This window comes from Ciconia boyciana, chromosome 11 (genome assembly GCF_034638445.1).
Source record: "Ciconia boyciana chromosome 11, ASM3463844v1, whole genome shotgun sequence".
Lineage (NCBI taxonomy): Eukaryota > Metazoa > Chordata > Aves > Ciconiiformes > Ciconiidae > Ciconia > Ciconia boyciana.
The window spans coordinates 7771522-7792889 of record NC_132944.1 but is presented as its reverse complement, the minus strand read 5'-3'; the positions used below and the strand labels follow the sequence as shown (position 1 = coordinate 7792889).

General features: G+C 56.8%; 1 protein-coding gene across 2 annotated transcripts in view; it reads left to right on the top strand.

Moving 5' to 3' along the window:
- The window catches only part of TEX264 (testis expressed 264, ER-phagy receptor), a 45992-nt gene that overhangs the window by 18464 nt on the left and 6160 nt on the right, over positions 1–21368 (top strand). For both annotated transcript variants that reach the window (XM_072876104.1, XM_072876103.1), the window contains exon 5: positions 19001–19172. In XM_072876104.1, coding sequence (XP_072732205.1) covers positions 19001–19172 — 172 coding nt within the window. The remainder of the gene's footprint in view (positions 1–19000; positions 19173–21368) is intronic.

Here is a 21368-nt window from a genome sequence, read left to right as displayed (position 1 = left end):
ATTTTTTTCTCTTTTGTTGTTTTTTTGACCTCAGCGTTATGGTCTGACTCAGAGTGGGGGATTGATGACAAGCTACCTCCCTGGTTTTGCCCCACTGGTGATAGCCAGCCAGCAGCAGGGTTTGGAAATGAGGGGGAAGAAACAAGACCCATCCTACTTATTTTCCCCTCTTAGAAACAAAACCCAACTCAAGTGCTGCTCTGGCTTGTTTTATCCTATGACCAAGGAAGCCCTCAATGGTGTTGTCTTTGTCACCTGTCGGTCATATCCGTGAGTGCTACATAGTGGATTGAGTCTCTCTTCTCCTTTAGGAACCCCGTGGGGCTTGGGGATGTGTTGGGTGTTTGCAGTCTGCTCCCCCAAAGGGCAGTGGAGCACAGCCTGATGCTTGCAGCATCTCCCTGCAGCCAGGGAAACTGAGGCACAGGGGACGTCGCATCCAACCTGCCATGTGCTGCTGAGGTCTTCCACCGCTGCTCGTGGCCGCAGGAGAAGAAGAAGGGAGAGCAGAAGAGGACAATGTCAGAGATGGCTTTGGGCGAGTGTTTCTGGTTGCCTGGGGGCTGGTGGGTGTTGGGGCGTGTGGTGGTGTGTGTTGAGTCCATCACCCTCCCTCCTCTCACCTAGGCTTTATGCACCCTGTTTCTGCTGCCAGTAAAAGAGCTGATGTAAGTAGATGAGATTTTGGCCTTATTTTAGGGGAAGACAGTTTAAGAATGGGGATCCTAGCAAGCTACAAGTCTCTCCCTACCCATCCCTGGTTCCCCACCAGCCTGGTTGACGTTGAGGATGAGCGCTGGAGTAGCTTGGCCAGTAGAGTTGGAGGGCACCCGTGGCTGGCGTGTGCTCTCTGCCAGGAGCCTGTGAAGCCCTTGATCTAGGGCTGGGCAGGAGGAGCAGGAGGGGTGGGCACCGTGATGCTCCCGCCCAAGCCTCTCTGGAAGGTGACATGCAACTGTAGGAACCACAGAGGGACCCCGAGGTGTCTCTGCACGGGCTTGGTGCCTTCGCGGGCACATTCATCTCCCGCTGACCTGCACTGACAGCTGGTTTTCGGCAGTCTCTCTCCAGCGAGGCTGACCGCTCACTGCTGGTTGGCAACCCCCAGCTGCATGTCACATCACATCAGATGGCGTGTTCGTGGTGACTTTTACTTATTAAATATTTTTAGTGACAAAGCCCCCTGAAGAAGTTTCAGTCCTGCGAGCACGAGTGACCTCGCCTTCAGCACTGCGTGGGGGAGTGGGCAGGAGAGGGCAGGATGCCCACGAGGTCAGGCTGGGAGCTGAGCCAGGTGGAAGGGATTTTTGGTGGGCAATGTTGTTTAATGCCATAGGGACCTTTGGACCCGGCTTGGGGTCAGCTCATGCAGCGGAGCGGGTCCGTTTAACCTGTGTCTGCAGGGAAATGCGCTCCTCCTGTGCCACTAATGGAACATATGGGGATCTGGGGCTCTGCGTCACGTCTCCTGCCACTCGCAGCAGGCATCCCCGCTTTCCCACTTCTCCAGAGGAATTTGGCAGCCCCAGGCCACTGCTCATCTGCTGTCAGTTTTTCCCTGGTCCTTGCGGGTGGGCAGCCGAATGGTGACTTAGTGCTGGCCGTGCTTCATGTTCAGTGCTGCCCTGACGGAGCCGGCATGGCTGACTTGTGCCAGGCATGCCAGTGTGTGCCGGTCGGCGTGTGTGCTGGCTGCCTGGCACGTGCCAGCGCCATACCTGCTGCTCTGACGCCTTGTGCTTGCAAGCGCCTTTCCTCTTGCAAGTACGCGGCTTCTGTTTCAGTTGCACGGGGGCAGGTGTAAAACTGCAGCTCTGGCGGCATCGCTGCTTTGAGCAGAAAAGAGGTTTTCTGGCCAGCTTTAGCTTCAGTAATTACAAAGGCTCCTTCCCTGCCTCTGCAACTTGTCTTGTGTGAAATCACCTGTTTTTTCCCCAGCTTCTTGTTAACTCCATGCAACCGTCTGCCCAGCAGCAGGCAGAGGAGTCCTGGTCCCTGGGAAGCGGCTGGTGTGGGACTCGGGCTCCCAGCCACCATGGCCTCCCCAGTTCTAAGTGATCACAGAATGGGAACAGCCCAGGTTGGAAGGGATCTGGAAAGATCGTCTGGTCCAATCTTTCACGGGAAAGGGAGCCTGGATGAGGTTACCTAGCACCCAATTGCATCTCGAAAGCCTCTGGTGATGGGGACTCCACCACATCCCTGGGGAGGTTGTTCCAGCTGGTGGCTCAGCTCCGGGTCTCTGCCACCGTGGGTGCTTTCCTGTGACATCCAGCATTTTGATCCTATTACCATCCCAGCTCCTTTTCCAGGACCATTTCCAAAGGCAGCTCCTGGAAGGAGAGCAAACTTCAAGCGCCTGCCTTCCCACGCATGCCAAACCGTGCGGGCATCCCTGATGGCCCAATGGCCAAAAGCCTGGCCCAGTGCTGCCTGTCAGCTGGTGGTCCTGCTGGGGGGCATTTTCATCCCAGGAGGGAGCAAGAAGCCACCTCACTCTCCCAGCTGCTGCTTTGAAAAGCTGGGGCTCGCAGCCTCATAACGACTTACCCAGCCTTGCAAAATTGTCACAGAGATTAATCCGCTCAGACGCAAAGATTTGCTCCCTCCTCGCCTTTGCAGCAAGGATTAATGATCACAGAGGAAGCTGGGGATATTTCATACGGCTGTCCAAGGGAGAGAAAGAACCGAAATGGTTTGCCTTGGGCAAGGAGGGAGAGTAAAATACTACAGTGCTTTTCTGTCAGATCTCTTTATCGACTCAATCTGTATGTGTGCTCTCCCTGGATGTATTTATAGAGAATCCCAGAGGATGCAGTCGCCTCAAAAGGTTTTCTTTGTCAGGCGTTGGAGATGGGTCTAGCTCTCTCAAGCAGCAACACCATCCCAAACCTTGGGATCTTCCCTCCTTGCCAGCTAGTCAGTTAATTCGAGGATGAGATTGATCTACCTCTCTGCAAATATTTTAGCAGGGTCCTAATGAGTTTTTTCTGGGCTGGTTCTTCCCCGTAGCCCTCCGAGCCAGACCTTGCCAGCTGTGCCAGGCTTGAGAAACAGCAAAATGAACCCGATCAAATGCGAAACATCTTCTTAGAAATACTGCTCTTTTCCAGCAAATGCTGTTGGCCCAGTTTCCCTGGCTGTGAAGCTCCCTCTTTGAAACCTGTGGAGCAGGGAGATAATACATTTGAAAGCAGCGGCATTTGTACCTCCAGAAAAGGGACCATTGTGCTATGACTAACTAACTTGCACTTCTTCAATTCTAGTTAGGTATAAAATGGTAGGAAAGGCCCTGCTTTGGGGAGGGCAGGAGAATGAAAACATTTCTCTTCTGCACTGAGTCAAAATGCGGATGGATGAGTCGCAAGGTTGGGTGGTGATCAGAACACAGGGATGAAAGAACAAAATCAGTTCTTGCTCCTTCCCATGCCACGAGCTTACGTGCCGTAGGCGAGGCGCTGCATTGGTGGCTGGAGCACCGGCGAGGCAGCCAAGCCCAGCTGTTTGCTCCGAAGCAGAGGGTCACACTGAAAGTCCCTCAGGATCTCTTCTTTCACCAGGGCTATATATATATATAACCCTGTTGTCTCTGCCTGCCTGCAGCAGCCGCTGCCCTTCGGATGCTGTTTGAGTTGATGCCACTGCATGCTGGTGGCCTCGGGTGGAGGCAGCAGGCTGGAGGTGTCCTGAGCTGCCGGTCCTCATGATTGTGGCAGGCACAGTGGTCTGCAGAGCTGCTCACATCTTGGGGAGGATTTCACGGGCTCAGCACATGCTTTTCCTCTGTTTATGCTGTTGCCTGGTGGCTGTTGCTCTGCCCACACCTCTAGGGACTCACAGCCTTTGTGGAGCAGGTGCAGGGTATGGAGAGTTGCAATGGTTCAGTGCAGACAGACCTACGTACAACCAGTACATCCCATCCTGCTTTGAGGAGCAAACACCCAGTGCTGAACTCGGGTTGTCCCGACAGGCTGCAGAAAATCATGCTGCCAAATCCTGGCCCTGTTGAACTCCTCCGGATTTGCCAGGACCGGGTTCATCTTTGTGGTCTCCAGCTGCCTCTGCCATTGCAGGGCTCCGGAGCAGCTTGCAGCCTGGTCTGTGCGCTCCTTGAAAGAGGAAGGTCGAGCTGTGCTTAATTCTTGGCTTGCAGGCTTTTGGAGAGTGCTTGGGAGCCCTCATCTTCAGGACTCCTTTTGTCCAGCGTGTGGCAGCTTATTCCAGCCTCTCTGCTTCAGCCAAACTGGGGAAAATCGGAGCCTTTAATAGAAACGTTGGCAGTTTGTAACTCCAGCACCCATGCCTGGAGCTGGCTGGGATGACTCCAGGTTAGAACTGCCCTGAGGCAGCTGATGGAGGTCTGCAGCCTGGCAGGGATGTCCGGGCTTCCTGCACTGCTTCCCCTGCTCCGTCCCGGGTGAGCGGCAAGCCATGGCGAGCCTCTTTGCCTTCGTGGCCAGCGGGCTGGGTGGGTAGGTATCTGGCACCTCTCCTCTTTGCCTGATCACATAGGAGCAAGGAAAAGCTTTCATTCCCCTGCTGTCAGACCACAGCAGGCAGAGGAGGCAGCGGCTCCCTGGGGACCAGCTCAGGGGTCAGTCAGTGCTTGTCCTCTGTCAGCCTTGAGCTGACTTCTCTCAGGTTCTCTTCTGCGGTTTCTGGCGTTGGTAAGAGACTGAAGGTACCGTTACCTTCAAGAGTGGATCGGCACCTGATGGATCAGTGCCTCTGGGTGTGCCAAGGCAGCATCCCATTTCTTTGTCCCCAGCCTACCTGACGTTTGCCTTTCCTGGGCTCCTCGATGCTCTGGTGAGTGTGAGGAGGTAGAGGTTCATGCCTGGCTTGAGCAGATGCATTTCTGCTGGGTTTGTTGGAGATATGTTCTCCCTTGGGTAGGGTGCCTCTGCCCTGCCAGGGCTGGTAGGAGGGCTGGACCTGTAATGCGAAAAAGAATGTGCCTCCAGCACGGAGGAGAGAACAAACCTGCCTAAGAGGGAAGAGGACGATGGAGAGTCATCTCTCTTTCTGGGTAGCAGAGAGAAACTAGGAAGAGCTTTCTGTGCTGACTTGGAGCAGAACCTAGGTACAGCTTTTGGGACAGGATCAGATTCCTGTGGCCGCCATGTCCACTTTCTCCAAAGCTCACCTCTTAGAGGGGTTCAGAATATGGATCTCCTGGCCTGTGTGCAGAGGGGGAGCTGAGGAAGGCTTTCGGAGGCTGTCGGGATTGTGAGAGCAGCCCAGCTGCAGCAGAGAGCCTGAGCTCTGCTCCAGCTTGCGCCAAGGCAGCATCCGAGGGGTGCTGGCTGCCAGCTGCTCCAAGAGAGCCGGGAGTCCTGAGGCAGCACGGAGAGGGGAGGGACTCACAGCCAGCCTCCTCTGGCACTGGGACGGCAAAACACACTGGGGCCACAAAATGGAGTCACTGGTGGGGCTTGGGGTGTGCTTGTCTTCCAGGCCGCTGACATCTGGATTTTGCACGTCTACATTTTGCATGACTGCGTTCCTCCTAAAGCTCAGTGAGGCTCTGCTGGTCCGAGGCTGAGCTCCAAATTAAATGACACTGAACGGTGCGGCTTTACATTTCAAAGGGTCTGAGGGAGCGGAAGGACGCCTGGGAGTTTCTGGCGCTATGGAGTAATTGGGGTGATTTCTTTTTGGCGGCTTGTACGATGACCGCTGGGTGCTTGCTCTGCAGACGGATGGTTTTACCTGTTCATCTTCTGCTAATGTGAGGAATTATAACGGCCCTGCAGGGATGAAGGGGGGTGATGGAGCCGAGTGCAGCGGGGAGAGCAGGTTAGTAACCACTTTGCATCCCTGACTCTGGCTGCTTATCACAGTGATAACTTGTGGATGGGCACATGTTTGCATCGCAGGACCCCTGAAACTTCTGCTTCTGTCCCCCTTCTTCCACACCCCAACGACCAGAAGATCTCCTGGTACGTTTAAAGCTGTTACAGTGTCCATTTCCCGTATCTTCGGAGCTCTGCAGGGTGGATCCTAAGGCAAAAGCTCTGCTTGAAGGTCAAGGACAGACCTTTAATGCAGCTGGGAGAGTGGTTGGTCGGGGAGTCCCTGTCCTAGCGCGGTGCTGGGGGCTGTTGCCTTTCACAGCAAACCCAAAGGGGTGTCCTGGCCCCGTGGGGACGAAGAGGAAGAGGATGCGCTGTGCCTGTTCACAGAGCGGGCCTGTCTGCAGCTGCCTGCCGGCTTCATGCATTTGCTGACGGGCTCTGTTCCTGCTCCGTGGGGTTGTAAGGCACCCCGGGAAGGCTGGAGGGATGGAAACTGTGGCCTCGTTCCCAATGTGGACACTGGTGTTTTCTCCCTGCCGCTGGATGGCCGGTTGCTCTCAGCTGCTCCTCTGGGTTTTATTTCTGCCGGGAGCTGGTGGCAGCTCCTTGACATGCAGAAAGGTAGATATCTATCATCTGCTGCGGCCAGCTGCTCTTCTTTTCACGCTGTGCAGATTCACAGCTTGGGGTAACGTCCGCCCAGCAGTACAGTAACCAGACCGTGAGTTGGCAAAAGCTTATCAAGAGGTCAGTGTCGGAGAAAGACTTGCTCTGGTACTTCTCTGCTGAGCGGTTTGGGAGACGAGCAAAGCAGAAGCAGCTGCTATGGCTGCAGGAGCTGCCTCATGGTGTGGGCTTGCAGTGGAGGAGCGCAGCCATCGGCTCCTCTCTGTTCTTGCATCCTCCTCCTCCTCTCTCACATGCATCTCTAGGTGCCATGTGCACTTGTCCCTTGAACTTTGCTCAGTTCCAGCCTCCCCAAGAAGCCCTCACCTGCATCTCCCACCAGTTCCTCTACAAAGCTATGTCTCCTGGTGGGAACTACTATGGGACCTGTAGCATCAGCTCAGCTCTGGCTTTATGCTGTGCCGTGGGGCACGGGACCAGTGTCCAAATCCCTCCTCTCTTAGCCTAGACCCAGCAGCCTTCCTGGGATGGGGCTGCAGCGGCGCAGGGCAGAGTCCACTCCTTGCCCATGATGAGCTGCAGCAGCCTGGGGAAGGGCGGATGGGGACAGAGGTGCAGAGATGCTTCCCCAAAGTGATCCCTGTCCTCCAGGTACCCAGAGCTTGAGGGAGGGTGCTGCGGCGCTGGGAAGAGGAGGGGCGTCCTCTGGGTCTCAGGGGGCACTGATGAGGATCCGGGGCAACTCTGGGGGCTGCGGCATCGGCTGATGTGCTGCTGTCGATGACGTTACGCAGGGCTGTGCATGGTTTGGGGTACCCAGGAGAGTGGAGCAGTGGTGGAGATGGGGAGGCGGCTCCCTGCCTGGGAAAGATGTGGAAAGCTGAGCGGCACAGTGCGTATCTGGAGCTTTCCCAGCTCATGCAGCACCTCTGGGAGCATACAGGATCTGGAAAGCCGCAGGCTTGTGGAAGGACAGAGTCAGGCTGGGCTCCGTCCTTGCCTAACTTGCTTTGATTTCATCTCCTGATTGATCTGCACAGTCAAACTCACAATCCTGTGCTGGCGGAGGAGGAGTCGCCAGACTGCAAAGGTCGCTGAAAGCAGCTGCTCCCCTCCCCTGCTGCCTCTGTTGCCGGCAGAAGAGCCTGGCTTTGGAGGCGCTCAGCTTGTGTCCCTGCTGGCACTGCCAGCCATTGCCTCCCTGCACGCCCCGGCACACCACGGTGGCGTGCTTGGCAGGTGCTCTCCTCTCCAGACCAAGGTAATGAGCCCCCTGGGACCCTGCGCCGGGGTCCCTGGCAGGCCGAAGAGGAGGAGGTGGTGGTGAGGGCTGCAGAGGAAAGGCAGGAGCCCAGCCCCACCTCTCCTCCCCATGCCTGCTCTGGGCAGGGCAGCTGGAGTGGTCGGTCAGCACATGCAGCCGCCAAAATGTCATGTCCTGGCTCGAAGATGTCTGGAGCTGTCCTGAGGTCCCTGATGAATTTTTCTGGTGTTGCTTGTTTGCCTCCCTTACCCCCTCCTCACCTCTGCCTGCGTTTCCACCTCCTCCCGCGTTGCAGGCAGCCTGCCCGTCTTTTTGGCTTTTGCTTTCTGCCCGCCAGCGCTGTTTGTTTGCACTGGGGATTTCCTCGGGCAAATCGTTACTGCCAGCAGCGTGCAGTGGCTGGAGGCTCTGGGGGCTTCGTTAGCCGAGCTCACTGGCAGGAGTCGTCATCACGCTGAGGGTCGACGGCTCTTTGGGGTAGAGATGCAAGCTCTTGGATGTGGGGGTTTGAAGGCAGCTTTCCTGGAAGCCTGTGGGGAAATGTCTCTTGTTCATTTATAAAAATTCAAAAAGGTGCTTGTCCTGGGCTGTGGCTTGCTTTTAAAACACGGGCAAGGGAGGGAGAAGCAGGAGCAGGAGGAGCAGTGAACCGAGGGTGAGCAGTGGCCCGTGGGCGAGTCTCCTGCAGCAGAGAGCCCGGGAGGGATCCCTGTCCCCCAAGGCAAGCCTGGGCCTCCCTGAGCAGGAGGTCAAACAGTCTTTCTCCACTGTTGGCTGCACTTAGCTGATAGCTTGGAAGATCCTTCTGTCCTGGAAACTTGCTTTCTGCTAAAAAGTAGTCTGCAGTACAGCCGATGTGCTGTACTGGTGACATGCTGATGGATGTCGTGATCATCTTACCCATTCCTCCTCAGCAAACCAAGCTGAAACCTGCTTGATCTTCCTCTTTGGTGGCCTTCCTTGCCTTCTAAAAGAGGCTGATAAGCCTGACATTAAGTCCCTGTTGGTGGGGAGGGAAGGACTATTTTGTCTGGGAATCAGGCAGTTGCATCGCGGCTTTGCTCCAGGCTGCTGGTGGCTTTATCTGTGCAAGTTCAGCAAGGTTAGGTTCTTCAGCTTCCCTTTTCAGCTTTCTCAGCTGCGAAGGGATGGTGTGAGGCTGAGCTTAGCTCATCGTGAAATATATTCCATGAAGCCTGGGAGCCGGGGGCGTTGCAGAAAGGCAAGGTTGTTCAAGGAGGTAGGAAGGGATGGGGGGTATTTATTCTGCTGCGCCATTTTCTTCCTGGGGCATTAATGTGAGATGTTCTGAGTTTGTCCTGGTGACAAACAAGCTGTGGAAGAGCAGCTGGAGATGCCCACGATCCCAGGAGGATGGCTTGTGGAGCCAAAGAACAAGAGGAAAGGTCTGAGATTTTGGGGGGGTGGCCTGGATGTTGGCTCAGGAGACTGAGAGCTCCCACATGCTTTGGGCACCAGGCACTCCTGCTCCATCTCTGTTGCTTTGGTTTTGACGCACAAGGGTTTCATCACAGGACCCGTTACGGGTGAAGATGTGTGTGAGAAGGTTGGGAATGACAAGCCTCCACTGGACATCCCTGTTGCAGAAGGACAAGTACTCAAGCGAGTGGTGGCCCAGGAGATAAAGCCATCAAGGTGGGTTGGGAATGTCCGCCTGGATGAGGAGGCCTCCAGGCTCTCAGCTGTGAGTTAGCCATGGAAGATCTCTCACCACAAGAAACAACCTGTTGTTGGGTGTCTCGAGGTGGGGTTGTACTCTAGGTTAGGGCTTACTCTCCTTGCGAGCAGCCTAGCGAAGACCCATGTTTCAAAGAGGCTCTTCTTACCTGCATGATGCCCCGCGTAGGGTGGGAGGCTGCAGTGCGGTGGGCTGCCTGGCCGAGGCGGGACAGGCAGGAGAACATCTTGGGCGATCATTGCTTTCCTGAAAGGCCCTGCCTTGACAAGAGGCAGAGAAATTGCCACAGCTGCTGCTCCTGGCAGCCTCGCCGAGGCAACAGAGCAGGCAAAGCGATTTAGCATTGCTCCAGTCATCCGTGATGGCAGAGATCATTGCATCAACCTCTTCAGCTTTGCGATTAATGCTGAAAAAGCATCCTCTGAGGGCTGGAAGGAGGGCATTGGTCCCCGGAGACCCGCACTCCGAAGCAGAGGCAGCCCTCTCCAGCTGTGGTCCTCCTCTCCCGCAGTCTTTTGCACGCGGCTGTTGACCCGCACGCTCCTGTAGCGATGGAGTTCTTAGGAATGGGGACAGGAACCCGGGTCTGGTTCCTCAGGGGAGGAGAGATATGTGGATTTACATGGATTTCTTGTCTTATAATCCAGTGTTTGAGCTTTCTGAGTGGTTAAAACCAAAGTCCCATTCAGAGAGCTTGTGTGTGGCAGTGATGGGGAAGGAGGAGGAGAGGAAGGGATGCAGCTGGGGTCGGGTAGGAGGAAGAGTGTGAGAACATATAGTGGAGCTCCAGGAAGCTGGTGAGAACCGTCTCCCCAGCTGGCTTCACTTACCCATGGTGGGTACAGGAGCAAGGCAGAACATGGAAAGCACTGAGTTTTTAGGAAAATTAATTTTTTTTTAATGCAAAAGTTTGCTTCACTTCTGAAACTCTCTGCTCCAGGACTAATTACTACCAAATAACTGTGACACCGGGGGGGACCCAAGCCCCATGAATTGTCTGTGTTTGCACCATCTGCTCCTTATTCTGCAGGTGACGTTCCCGTAGTTGGGGGCAGTAAAATACGTCCCTGGAAGCACATGGACTGACATACCTGAGCGTGTCCGGGCTGGCAGCCTTGTCTAGGGCTTGTCCTTCCCCGACACTGGGGGCTCTGGCTGCCCATGGCTGCTTTCTGAAAGGTTTTATCTCACTGGGACTTGCTGCCTGGCTCATCTCTGAAGATGGGGGATGCTCCTGGATGTGCTGCAGGATTTATCTAGCAGCTCAAGTGGGTGCTGGAAGGGGAGGAGGTCCGGAGCGCGTCTGTGCCTGCAGCAAGGCAGGGCTCTGTAGCTTACTCCCTTTTGCTGGAGGACGGGAAGGAATCTCCATCTCCATCCCAGGGAGGAGAAGAGTGCTCATGACTCTCACAGCAGCTTCCAGCAGCAACCTGGGAGCCTGTGCCTGGTCCCCATCAGCCCTCTTGGGGCGCTGGGACCTCCCATACCCACCAACCCACCCGGGCTCGTTCCTTCGCCTCTCGGTTTGGCCATGCCTGACAGCTGCTGCTTTGCAGCTCCCATGGCTCCGCCGGGGCGGGAGCAGCTGGGTGATTCGGCCTCGGGAAGCGCAGGCAGGCAGGCAGGCGGGCAAGGTGTAAATTGCATGGCGGGCTGCCTTCACCAAGGTGAAAATGAAAAACTCTCACAGCTATTGAGCCTGGCGTTTCACGGCGCCCACGGTCCAAATGCACTCCCTCTCGCTGCTGCGGAGGGGATCTCGGGGGCTGATTTTCACCTGCCTGTCCCGAAGCCATGGCACTGCCACGTCAGCAGGACAGTGTCCTGGTTGCAAGCAGGGTGGGGGCCTGCTGCGGGAAGCGGGGAAGCGTGCTAGTGCGGAGGGCAGGGAGGGATGCTGATGGGCGCAGGAGGTGCTAATTGCCAGGCTCTGTATTTTGCTACCTGGAGGATTTGCTATCCTTTGGTGAGACTTTGTTTTCTGCTGCTGTAATGCTGGTGGTGCCGCTCGTTTTCCTGCTGGCTGATGGAAATGGCCTTTTCTTGATTACAATAATATCACCTTCTGTTTCTGAAACACCTCGCAGCCCGGAGGATTTGAAAGTAAAGTGCACGTGTGTGGGAGCAGTCTCACCACCTCTGAAATGTGAGTTTCTCCAGGCTGGGAAGCAGCAGCTGTTTCGCAGCCCTCGGCAGCCTGGTGTTCGCGGCTGTGCCGTGTGCTGGAGCTGGCTCTGAGTGCCGGCCGCGCCGGGAGGCAGGGCCTGCCGGCTCCATGTACACCCTGCTTGAGCTGCAAGCTGAGATGTTGGGGTTTCCTTGATGCTTGAGGTATTACTGGTGTAAAGCACGTCTGCCTGCCTTTCCCTCCAGCAGCTTGTCCTCCCTTCTGCCCAAACCATCTCTTGGGCCAATGGTTCCTCCCCAGCCCCTGCCTGACTCCTGCTCCTCGGCAGGCAGCCCCGGGCACCCAGGCTTCATCCCTGTCTCCCATGGTCAGGCTGCGGCTTGGCAGGGAGGACCAGAACCACAGAAGGGTTTGGGTTGGAAGGGACCTTCAAAGATCATCCAGTCCTACCCCCCTGCCGTGGCAGGGACATCTTGCACTAGATGAGGTTGCTCAAAGCCCCGTCCAACCTGACCTTGAGCACCTCCAGGGATGGGGCATCCAGAGCTTCTCTGGGCAACCTGTGCCAGTGTCTCACCACCCTCATCACAAGACATTTCTTCCTTATGTCCAGTCTAAACCTGCCCTCTTTCGGTTTAAAACCATTGCCCCTTGTCCTGTCACTACAGGCCCTGGTAAAAAGTCTCTCTCCATCTTTCTTGCAAGCCCCCTTTATATATTGAAAGGCTGCAATAAGGTCTCCCCAGAGCCTTCTCTTCTCGAGGCTGAACAACCCCAACTCTCTCAGTCTTTCTCCATAGCAGAGGTGTTCCAGCCCATGGACAGTTTCCGTGGTCTCCTCTGGACCCGCTCTGACAGGTCCACAGGTATTGTGCTGGGGACCCCAGAACTGGAGGCAGGGCTCCAGGTGGGGTCTCATGAGAGCAGAGCAGAGCAAAGGGGAGCACCCCCTCCCTCAACCTCCTGGCCACGCTGCTTGTAGTGCAGCCCAGGAGACGTTTGACTTTCTGGACTGCTAGCGCACATTGAAACCGAGTTTGAAACCCAGGGAGGAAGGCATGCCTTTATATTTTTTTGCTTTCGTCAGCTCGGACCTGGGACTGAAGCGGTGTTTAACCTCAAGCCGCTGTCTGGGCAAGAAGGAATGGAAACAGGGACATCCCCAGTCTGGGTCTGGGACGGTGGGATGGCCCAGCAAGGAGTCTGTCCCCTGGCTGAACTGGGAGAGTGCTGAAGGGCGCTGGGTGCTGTGCAAACTGAGTTGCAAAGCCTGTCTGCACTACCTAGCGCCCGTGGTCTAAGATAAGCAGGGATGACACACCGAGTGTGGAGCGTGTGAGGAAGCGAGGAGGATGTGGCACACAGCGCGCTCCCTCCGGTCCTAGCTGGTGGCTCAGTTTCAGCTCTAATTTTAGCAACTGATTTTGGGGCCCTTCAGCTCCACGCGGTTTTGTTGTTTCTTTAAAAGCCCTGGGACCGAAGCATCCGGCCCCTTCACCGGGAGGAGGAGAGGATGGATGCCTCCAGCTGGAAGCAAGACGTGGGGGAGTCGTGTTGCCTGAGCAGGCAGGAGGTGCTGCCGTGCGGGGATGGGGCTGACGGGTCCCCGGGGGGTCCCCCGCACTCTGCTGGGTGCCAGCTGACTCGCTGGCACTAACCGGAGCGGCCCAAGTGCTGGCGGCATGGGCGAGGGGAGGCTCGTGGCAGTGAGGGTGTGATGATGCTCTGGCTGGCTGGCGGGGGGATGCTGGTGAGCCCCCCGAGCGAGCAGCAACCCCCAGCAATGGGCACAAGCCCCCCACGTGTTCGCACACACCATCTGTTCCTCCTCCAGGTGCGGCGGTGTAATAAATGGAGAGAGGGGAGCCCTGATGCAGCAGGGGGGCTGGAGGGGTGTCCCTTAGCATCCCCCCTGTGCTCCCCCCAGGGCAGGAGCCAGACACCCACTCTGCACCGCTGGCATTTAGCAAATCGTACTTGAGGCTGCTGGTCCAGTTCAGTAGCAGGGCAGACCTGGCTGTAACCCGTTGGTGGGCTCTCCAGCTCTCCAGCCGCCTGTGGAAAACCCCCTCGTGTGGCTGGTGTCGCTCCAGGGTTGCAGCAGGACGCGGATGGAGCTGGCCCCGTGTGCCCAGCACCCTTCTGCTTCACTGCAATGGCAGCAGCACATCCCATTGCCATAAGAGCAGAGGTGAGCAGCAGCATCGGGCACGTTGTGCCAAACATGCTCTAGACGGCCCTTGGTAAACAATCCACAGCTTCTTCGTGAGTCTGGGTCACCTCCCGGCGCTGGCTCGGGCCACGTGCTCATCGGCCCCTCTGGTAAGTTGTTCTCTCGATGGGGACTGTGAGGAGAGAAGTCAATGCTTAGGCTGGATCCTACACCATTGCTTTCCCCGGTAGCTGGCAGGCTCCAGCCTGTCCCAGCTTTTCAGCAGTGCCTGTGGCAGATCCCTGGAGGGTGCATCCCTGGCTGGTGTCAGGGAGGGCAGCTCAGGGGGCTGCCTGGTGCCCCTAAGGTAGAAGAGAGGGAGCATCTGCCAGGTGACCGGTCACTTGCTCCCCACGGCTTTTCCAGTCCTGGCTGATTTTTACGGGCATTTTTTAATGCATTTCAGGCAGGAGGTCCTCTGGCAGGGGTGGGTGACAGTCGCAGGCGATGGCTGTATACGTATAGCACACTGGCAGCTGGGGCGTGAGGTGGATGTCTCTGCGGTGGAGCCAGGAGCTGCTGGGCAGCACGGAGAGCTCAGCCCCTGGCCCCGCTCCAGCAGGAAGCTCGGTGGTGGCATGAAAAGCCTCTCTCCTACTGCTCCCACAGCCATCGGCCCTGAAACGGCAACTCAGCGGGCTGGTGTGGCTTAACCATCACCCCGTGAGCCATGCCAGGAGGTCTCAGTGACAAGTCAGGGGGGCTGTGGGGCCGGACGCCTTGTGGCCAGAAGTGGGGCGAGAACAGCAGCTGCCTCCCCACCACCTTCCTAGAATTGATTTGGGGCAGACAGAGGGTTCAGCTGGAGCCTGAGTGCCAGCATGCCCGGGCATGGTGAGGATGCTGAGAGCATCTACAAGTCTCATTTGCTGGTCTCCTAACAAGCTCAATTCCTCCAGCAGTGGGAGATGAAGCAGATCCAGTTGGCGGCATTTGAATTCCTGAGCAGACGAGCCTGACAGAGTGACAAAGCTGGTCCCCGCAGTGCCCCAGCTCACCTTCTGCTTCCCAGCAGGTGCCAAGGGGCACGGCGTGGCGTGAGCACCCTGCCACCTCCTTCCATTTTGGCACGATTCTGCTGGGATTTTAATGACTGCAGGTCATGTCTCAGCTGCCTCGTCACATGTCCTGTAGCCCTGGGACTGCTCTCCAGCCTGCCCGGCAAAGTGGGAGCATCCTTTGGCCAGGAGGCCATGCCTAAGCTGTTCCATGGGCAGATGATGGGGTCTACTCCTTAACGGATGAGTGGGGAGAGGAAAATTTGTGCTGCTGGGGAGGTGCCACCTCCCGCTGCTGGGGAAGGTCTCCCAAAATGCTGGTTTGGTGCATAATCCTTGTCGTCCTTTCTGATGCATGAGGCCGGGGTATGCTCCATTCCTAGAGGGATGAGCCCAACCTGGAGAAAGTCCTACAGGGAGTCAGGGGTGGTGGGTGATTTGGAAACAACCCAGGGGTAAAGGTTGGGCAGGGGTTTATTTCACCTGGGAAAGAGGAGTGCAAGAGTCTTCCCCTACATAAACCCTTGTTCCCAAGAGGATGGTGAGCAGCACCCCACCACGGCCCTCGGATGGGCGAAGAAGTTGGCTTCATGGGAAGCAGTGGGTCTGACATAGCAGGAGTATGCCGGAGCTGCTGTGCATGTCAGGACTGAACTGGTGGGCTCTGGATGCATCGGCCTTTGCTGTGTACGTGTAGCTTGACCGTATGGATTACGTGCAATAAATCCCATGCTTTGGGTGCCCCGTGGAGGGTCCTGCATAGAAATAAGCCTTGCGTGCTGCGCTGCCGCCTCCATCTTTGCTGACCACAGGAAGGGTGAGCTCCCGGCGGAGGCTGAGAAGGGAGGTGGCACGGCACGACCTTGTGAAGGGACAAGTCCCCTTTCCTGTCCTACTTACTGAGTCCTGCTGTCCTAGCCAGAAGCCTGGCCCCGACACCATCCGCGTCCCACTGTTCACCTCTCGCTGAGCTCCTCCGCCCGTGTGAGACTGCATTTGATTTGACTCGAGGGCTCTGCCTTGCAAACTCCACGTCCACCTTGCTGCTCCATCTGTTGGCTTAGCTGCGCAGTTAGCGAGGGGCTTCCTCCTCAGCTGCAGAGTGTATTATTGCCTGTTGAGCGTCTCTGTTGTTTTGCCATGTTGTTGAGCCTTCGCTAATTCGCTCTCTGCTTACGCCTTTGCCTTTGGACTCTGCTCTCCAGTCTCTCTGGGTTGGTTTTTTCCCTCGCAGCAGCCTTGCAGCCTTCCTCTCCACTGGGATAATCCTAAGCCCGCTCTGTCCTATGCTGACACCCACCTCTTGGTTGCACTTTGCTGCACCTCTGCCTGTGCTTGCCTGGCCTCTGCCTGCCTCTTGATCTCCTTTGGGATGACTACAAGGGCGATCTCTCTTGCATCCCCTTTGGATGATCACCTTATCCCTTTTCTGGATGATCCCCTTATCCATTTCTGTTGTCCTGGCTCCCCACCTCATCACCTCTGCCCTTTCCTCAAGTCTTTATGCAGCCTCATCCCTTTGGTCCCAGCCCGGACAGGACAGTGTTCCCAGCTGCCACCTTCCTGCTCCTTCTTGGGGACTTTGTTGTCTCCTGAGCCCGACTGCCGGAGCTGAGCTCTGCAGCAGCCCTGCTAGGAGCTGGGTTGCTCCGGGAAGAAGCACAGAAGCAGAGGCCAGCTCGCTAGCCTGGCTCCCAACTTGATTTGTACAGGCATAAATTAGGACCACCGGGCTCTGGTTTTCCTCCATTTCCTTTTGGGGAAAACCCTGAATGAAGTGGGAAGAAGTCAGGTATTCAGCATCCTTGTAGCTGTCCATAATGAAGCAGGCGTTGGTATTGACAGTGGGTGTCAGACCACTTCAGCATCGTCCCACTGACCTGGTCCGTGGCCTGGGCTTTGGCTTCAGGGCACCTGGGCTCTCCTGGCTTCAGGGAGGCAAAGCTGCTTCCCACCCTGGCAGGGCAGAGCATCCTCATCTCTCTTATAGGATAATCTTTGAAGCAACATTTGGCTCAAGAGCCAGTCCTGGACCCTGCTCTTCATACAGGTGTGCATTTTTATTCCTTAAAAAGAGATGATTCCCACATTTCATGTGCGTGGAGGGGGTGGTGTTTGTGCTTTGGGGGAGTCACTACTATGGCTGTGTAATTGGAAGGGGAGTTACAGCAGCCTAGATAAATTGTAGGGAGAGGGTATGTCCCATATCCGCTCTTTAGGAATCCCAGGGTGGGCTTTGGGAAGTCAGCTTGGGATGTCTTGGACGCCGGGCTGGAGCCCTGAGGTTTTAGACTGGTTAGAGACCTCATATGAATTTAGTGAAGGCCTCTTTGCTCTAAGATCCTTTGAGTTGTCCCCATCTGCATTAAGTGGTGGAGGGCCAGCGGGATGCATCCAAAAACCCTGCGAATCTTGGAGATACCCGTCTCTGGTATGTGTTGCAGTAACATAAAATAACGAACTGAGCTGAAGATTGGCTGATGGGCTTGTGGTTGGTAGAGCAAGGGGCAGAGCGTCGGGGAGGGTTCTTGTCTGCGTTGTTGCTGAAAAAGCAGGAGTGATATGAGCCGCCTCTGCTCTGCTGCTAAAAACAGCCCAGCTTGTTTTTATTTAATACAGTTTTGATCTGCGTGTGTTAGTGTTTCACCTGCCTGCGAGTGGGAACTCCGGGCTCCAAGCGCCTTGGAAGCCCGCCCGCGTCCCTGCATGTCCCTGCAGCACAGGGCTCGCGAATGTGGTTCCTCCTCGGTTGGAGGAGGGACTCTGCCAAAATTCAGGCTCAAAGGCATTAGGACGGGATAGGTAAAGCTTCTGCTGGGGTTCGTGTTTCTGCCACTGTGGTGCCGCTGGGTAAACTGGGGCTCTGCAGAGCCAGCTCCTGCAGGCTTTCCTGGAAAAATAGACCCAAAAATGGCTCACGTGGGGTTTTCTCCCTGTCTTGCTTGTGCAGCATCCTGCCAGCATGGGGGTGGCTCTCCAGGTGGCCTTGCTGCCAGCGCCGGGGAGAGGGTCAGCGTTGGCTCCCGTCTGTTGTGGATTCTGCCTGGTGCCGGCATTTGGCTGGGAAATAAGTGATTCGAAATCAGCTTGGTCCATCCCCAGGGGTGAAGGGGGTCAGGAATGAACAGGCTTTTGTAAGGTCATGATTGATGTGTCCATAGTTCGTCCTTGGCAAGGGGCCAGCTCTGGCTTCAGAGAGCCCCAGAGGGAGGGGGACCCTGCCGGAGGATGTCTGGGCAAGCCATGCCCAGTGGGACGTGGCAGGGAGGAGGAGGAGGATAATTGAGGCAGGGAGGAAGAGGAGGGTAGTCAGGGCAAGGAGGAGGAAGAGGGTAGTTGGGGCAAGGAGGAGGAAGAGGAGGATAGTCAGGGCAGGGAGGAGGAGGAGGATAATCGGGGTGGTAGCGGGGTTAAAGAAAAGCTGTCAGTGATTTGAAAAGGGGAAAGAAAGAAAAAGAAAACCTGCTGAAGAGATACTCTCCCTTCTCACCCGGCTTGTAATCAGCCTCCCCCTCTGCTAGTGAGCAGCTGGCGGGCGGGTGGGCGAGGAGGGGGTGGAAAGAGGGGTCCAGCTGCTCCTCGGCCTGGCCCCGGCACCCCAAGAGTCTTCGCAGCCCCGTCTCGGCATGGGCCAGGGCACGGCCTGGGGGGGAACATGCCCCCATCACGGGTCCCTGGCAGGCTGGGGGAGCTGAGATCTTGGAGTGTGCTGCCGGGGGAGGTGGGGCGAGGAAGAGGAGGAGGGGGAGTTGTCTGAAATGCCAGGGATTCATCTCCCACTCCCCCTGCCCTCGCCATTCTGAAAGGAGCTGCTTGAGCTGTCAGCTCTGGATTATATTAATTAGCGGAGAAGTGCTACGCCTGCTCGTGGGGCCGTGCTGCCAGGAGGAACCGGAGACTTGGCACGTCCACACAAAGCAGCTGCTGGGCTCCCCAAAACCCCTCACTCCAGCCCAAAATGAGCACACCAAAAACGAGGCTGAGCTGGAGAAGCTGAGTCTCCCTGAGGCTTCAGCATCTCCTCCTTGAGCCCGGCCGGCTGCTCACCCCCAGGGCCAAACCCACCGGTCCTGGCACGCGGGGGGCTGTTGTGATAGGGAAAGCAGTACTGCGGTTTCGGGATGGGACCCACTGCTCCTTGCTGGGCCACTATGTCTGTGGGCAACGCAGGTCAGTCTGCGACACTGCTAGGCCAGCAGATCCACGTGGTGGGGGGCTGCCGGGGCCGGGGGCGAGGGCACATTCCTGACCCGCAGTTGCCTGCTGTCTTTCAGGAGAGGAAACTCTGTGCCCACCCCCGGATCGAGATCTACAAGGAGGACCGCATCTACTTCGTGTGTCCCCTCGCCCGCCAAGGGGACTTCTACGTGCCTGAAATGAAAGAACTGGAGAGGAAGAGCAGGGCTGCTGCAGCCGAGGCTGAGGATGCCCAGACAGATATTACAGGTATCCGTGGCTTGCGCACGGGCTCCGTCTTCGATCGGCATCAGCCCTCCCAAAGGCGGGGGTCCTGGTGTCCCTGGTGCTGCCGCCCAAGCAGGCAGAGAGGGGCTGTCCTGTGCCCACCTGACACCCAGCCACTGAATCTCAGCACACCTCTTCCCCTCATCCTGGGCTGAGATAGGATCTCGTCCCCAAGGTGTCACGCCGCACCTTGGGGAGCACCCAGGCACCCCTGCGGCATCAGGGCGAGGGCCAAGCTGCCGCCGAGCCGCTGGCCCCCTGTTGTCAGAGCAGAGCTGGATCTCGCAGCTTTTGGTTGCAGCTGGGCTTGTTTTTCTCCTTGTCATATACATCTTCCTTGATCTCATCTTCATCTGTTACATATTGGGATTGCGAAGAGCTTAAATACCAGGTTGCTGTAGCTGGTGGTGGAGTTGCCCGATAGCATCTGCTCAGCGAGATCTGTTGGAGCCTGGATGTATTCATACAGGAAGGGACCACAATGGCTGTAGGCGCAGAACAGCAGTGCTATAGTAACCCGAAATGCTAGTTGCCGTTGCCGGCCCACGTGTTCACATGTCTGCAAGATGCGGGAGGCAGCTAGCCGAGCATTCCCGGGCGCTGGACGGTGCGGCCGAGCTGGCCGCTGTTGGGGGCCAGCCACCTCCTCCCGCTCCGCGGGTTGCCTGCGCTTGCGTAATGGGCATGAAAAAACCATGACCGCTCTCCTCGCCTCCCAGGGAGTTTGGTCATTTTATTTAACACATCTTCAGGTTTGGATTGCTTTAATTCTTAATCGCGTGCGGCATAACAGCAAGTCTGGAAATGGCTTTCTGGGAGCTCTGTCCATTTAGTGCTGCAATGAAGAGTCTAATTGGAGCGGTTTCCCAGCGCTTCGAGGTCCCATGTTTTTGCAGTGCTCACTCGGCTCTTCACCTTTTTGTCTGCCTTGCATCAGGGTTGCTGCTTTGGGCACTGGCCCGGGCTGGCTGAAGGCGCCTCTCAGCCCACTCCCTCTGGCACCTTCCCACAGTTGCCCCATGGTTTTGGAGAGGGATGGCAGAACCCATGTGAGCAAAAGCTGCTTCAGGTTGGTGGCTCCGGCAGCTGCATGTGGTCATTTCTGCACCGCTCAGGGGGTGCATGGCCCCGTGGCATGGCCAGAGGACGCTCGGTGCAGCTGCTGTCCTGCACCCCAGCTGTTTCAGTGCTTTCCCTGGGATGCCACTGCCGGCACGCCTGTGGTGGAGGAGTCCCCTGCCCTGCTGGAAGAAGGGCTGGGAAGGTTTTTCCAATTTTGGATGGCAAATGATGTTGGACTTTCTCATGTGGGAGACTCCTGCCCCGGCCTGGGCTTCCTGGCAGCAGCTCTTGGCAGCTCCTCCACCACCCCTCCCCTTCCAGTCGCACAGATGAGCTTTTGTAGGTCCAATCTGATGTGGTGTCATTTGCTGAGTCTGCACAAAACCAGCTTAAAATAATAATAGCTGCGAGAGGTTGGCCTTCCCTCTAAGACTAAAGAGTTGAGCTTGGATGTCGGCACTGATCACTGTCGCTGCTGGGCACGGCAGCAGAACCAGGTCTGGTGGGACATCACATCCTTGTTCCGGCTGTTGGAGAGGGTCGAGGACATGGCAAGCCGTCGGGTTGCTTGTGCTGGTCCTGCCTGAGGATCTTGGAGGTCCCCATGATCTTCTGCATCCCCAGTCGTGGTGCCCCGGGCCAGTGCAACTGCTGTCACCTGGGGAGGGTGGCACCCCATAGGGAGGTCCTGGGCTTGTGCAAAGGGAGACGGTTCCCAGTGAGCATCCTTGTCCCACTGCCGCTAGCCTGCTGATGCTGGGGACTTGGTTTGCTGCTGGCGGCGCTGCCCCAGCTGCAGCGGTTGAGCAGCCATCAGGCTGCCCATGGTTCAGCAGCAGGGTCAAAGCTGGGAGGCGAGGTGGGAGGTGGCAGCTGGTCTCCTCAGGCTCCGCATCTCAATGCCGAAGTCCCGCGTGGGTTTTCTGAGCCTCGGTGTGAGAGGAGATCCCGCTGGAGGGGGCAGCCAGCAGATCTTCTCTCTGCCCAGCCGCTTGCTAGAGATGCCTTGAAGACGTCGCCTTGAAGGAGACACCTTGAAGTTGACACCTTGAAGACAACCTTGAAGATGATGCCTTACGGATTGAGACAGGTCCTCCCTTCCCAAGTATTTTCTGT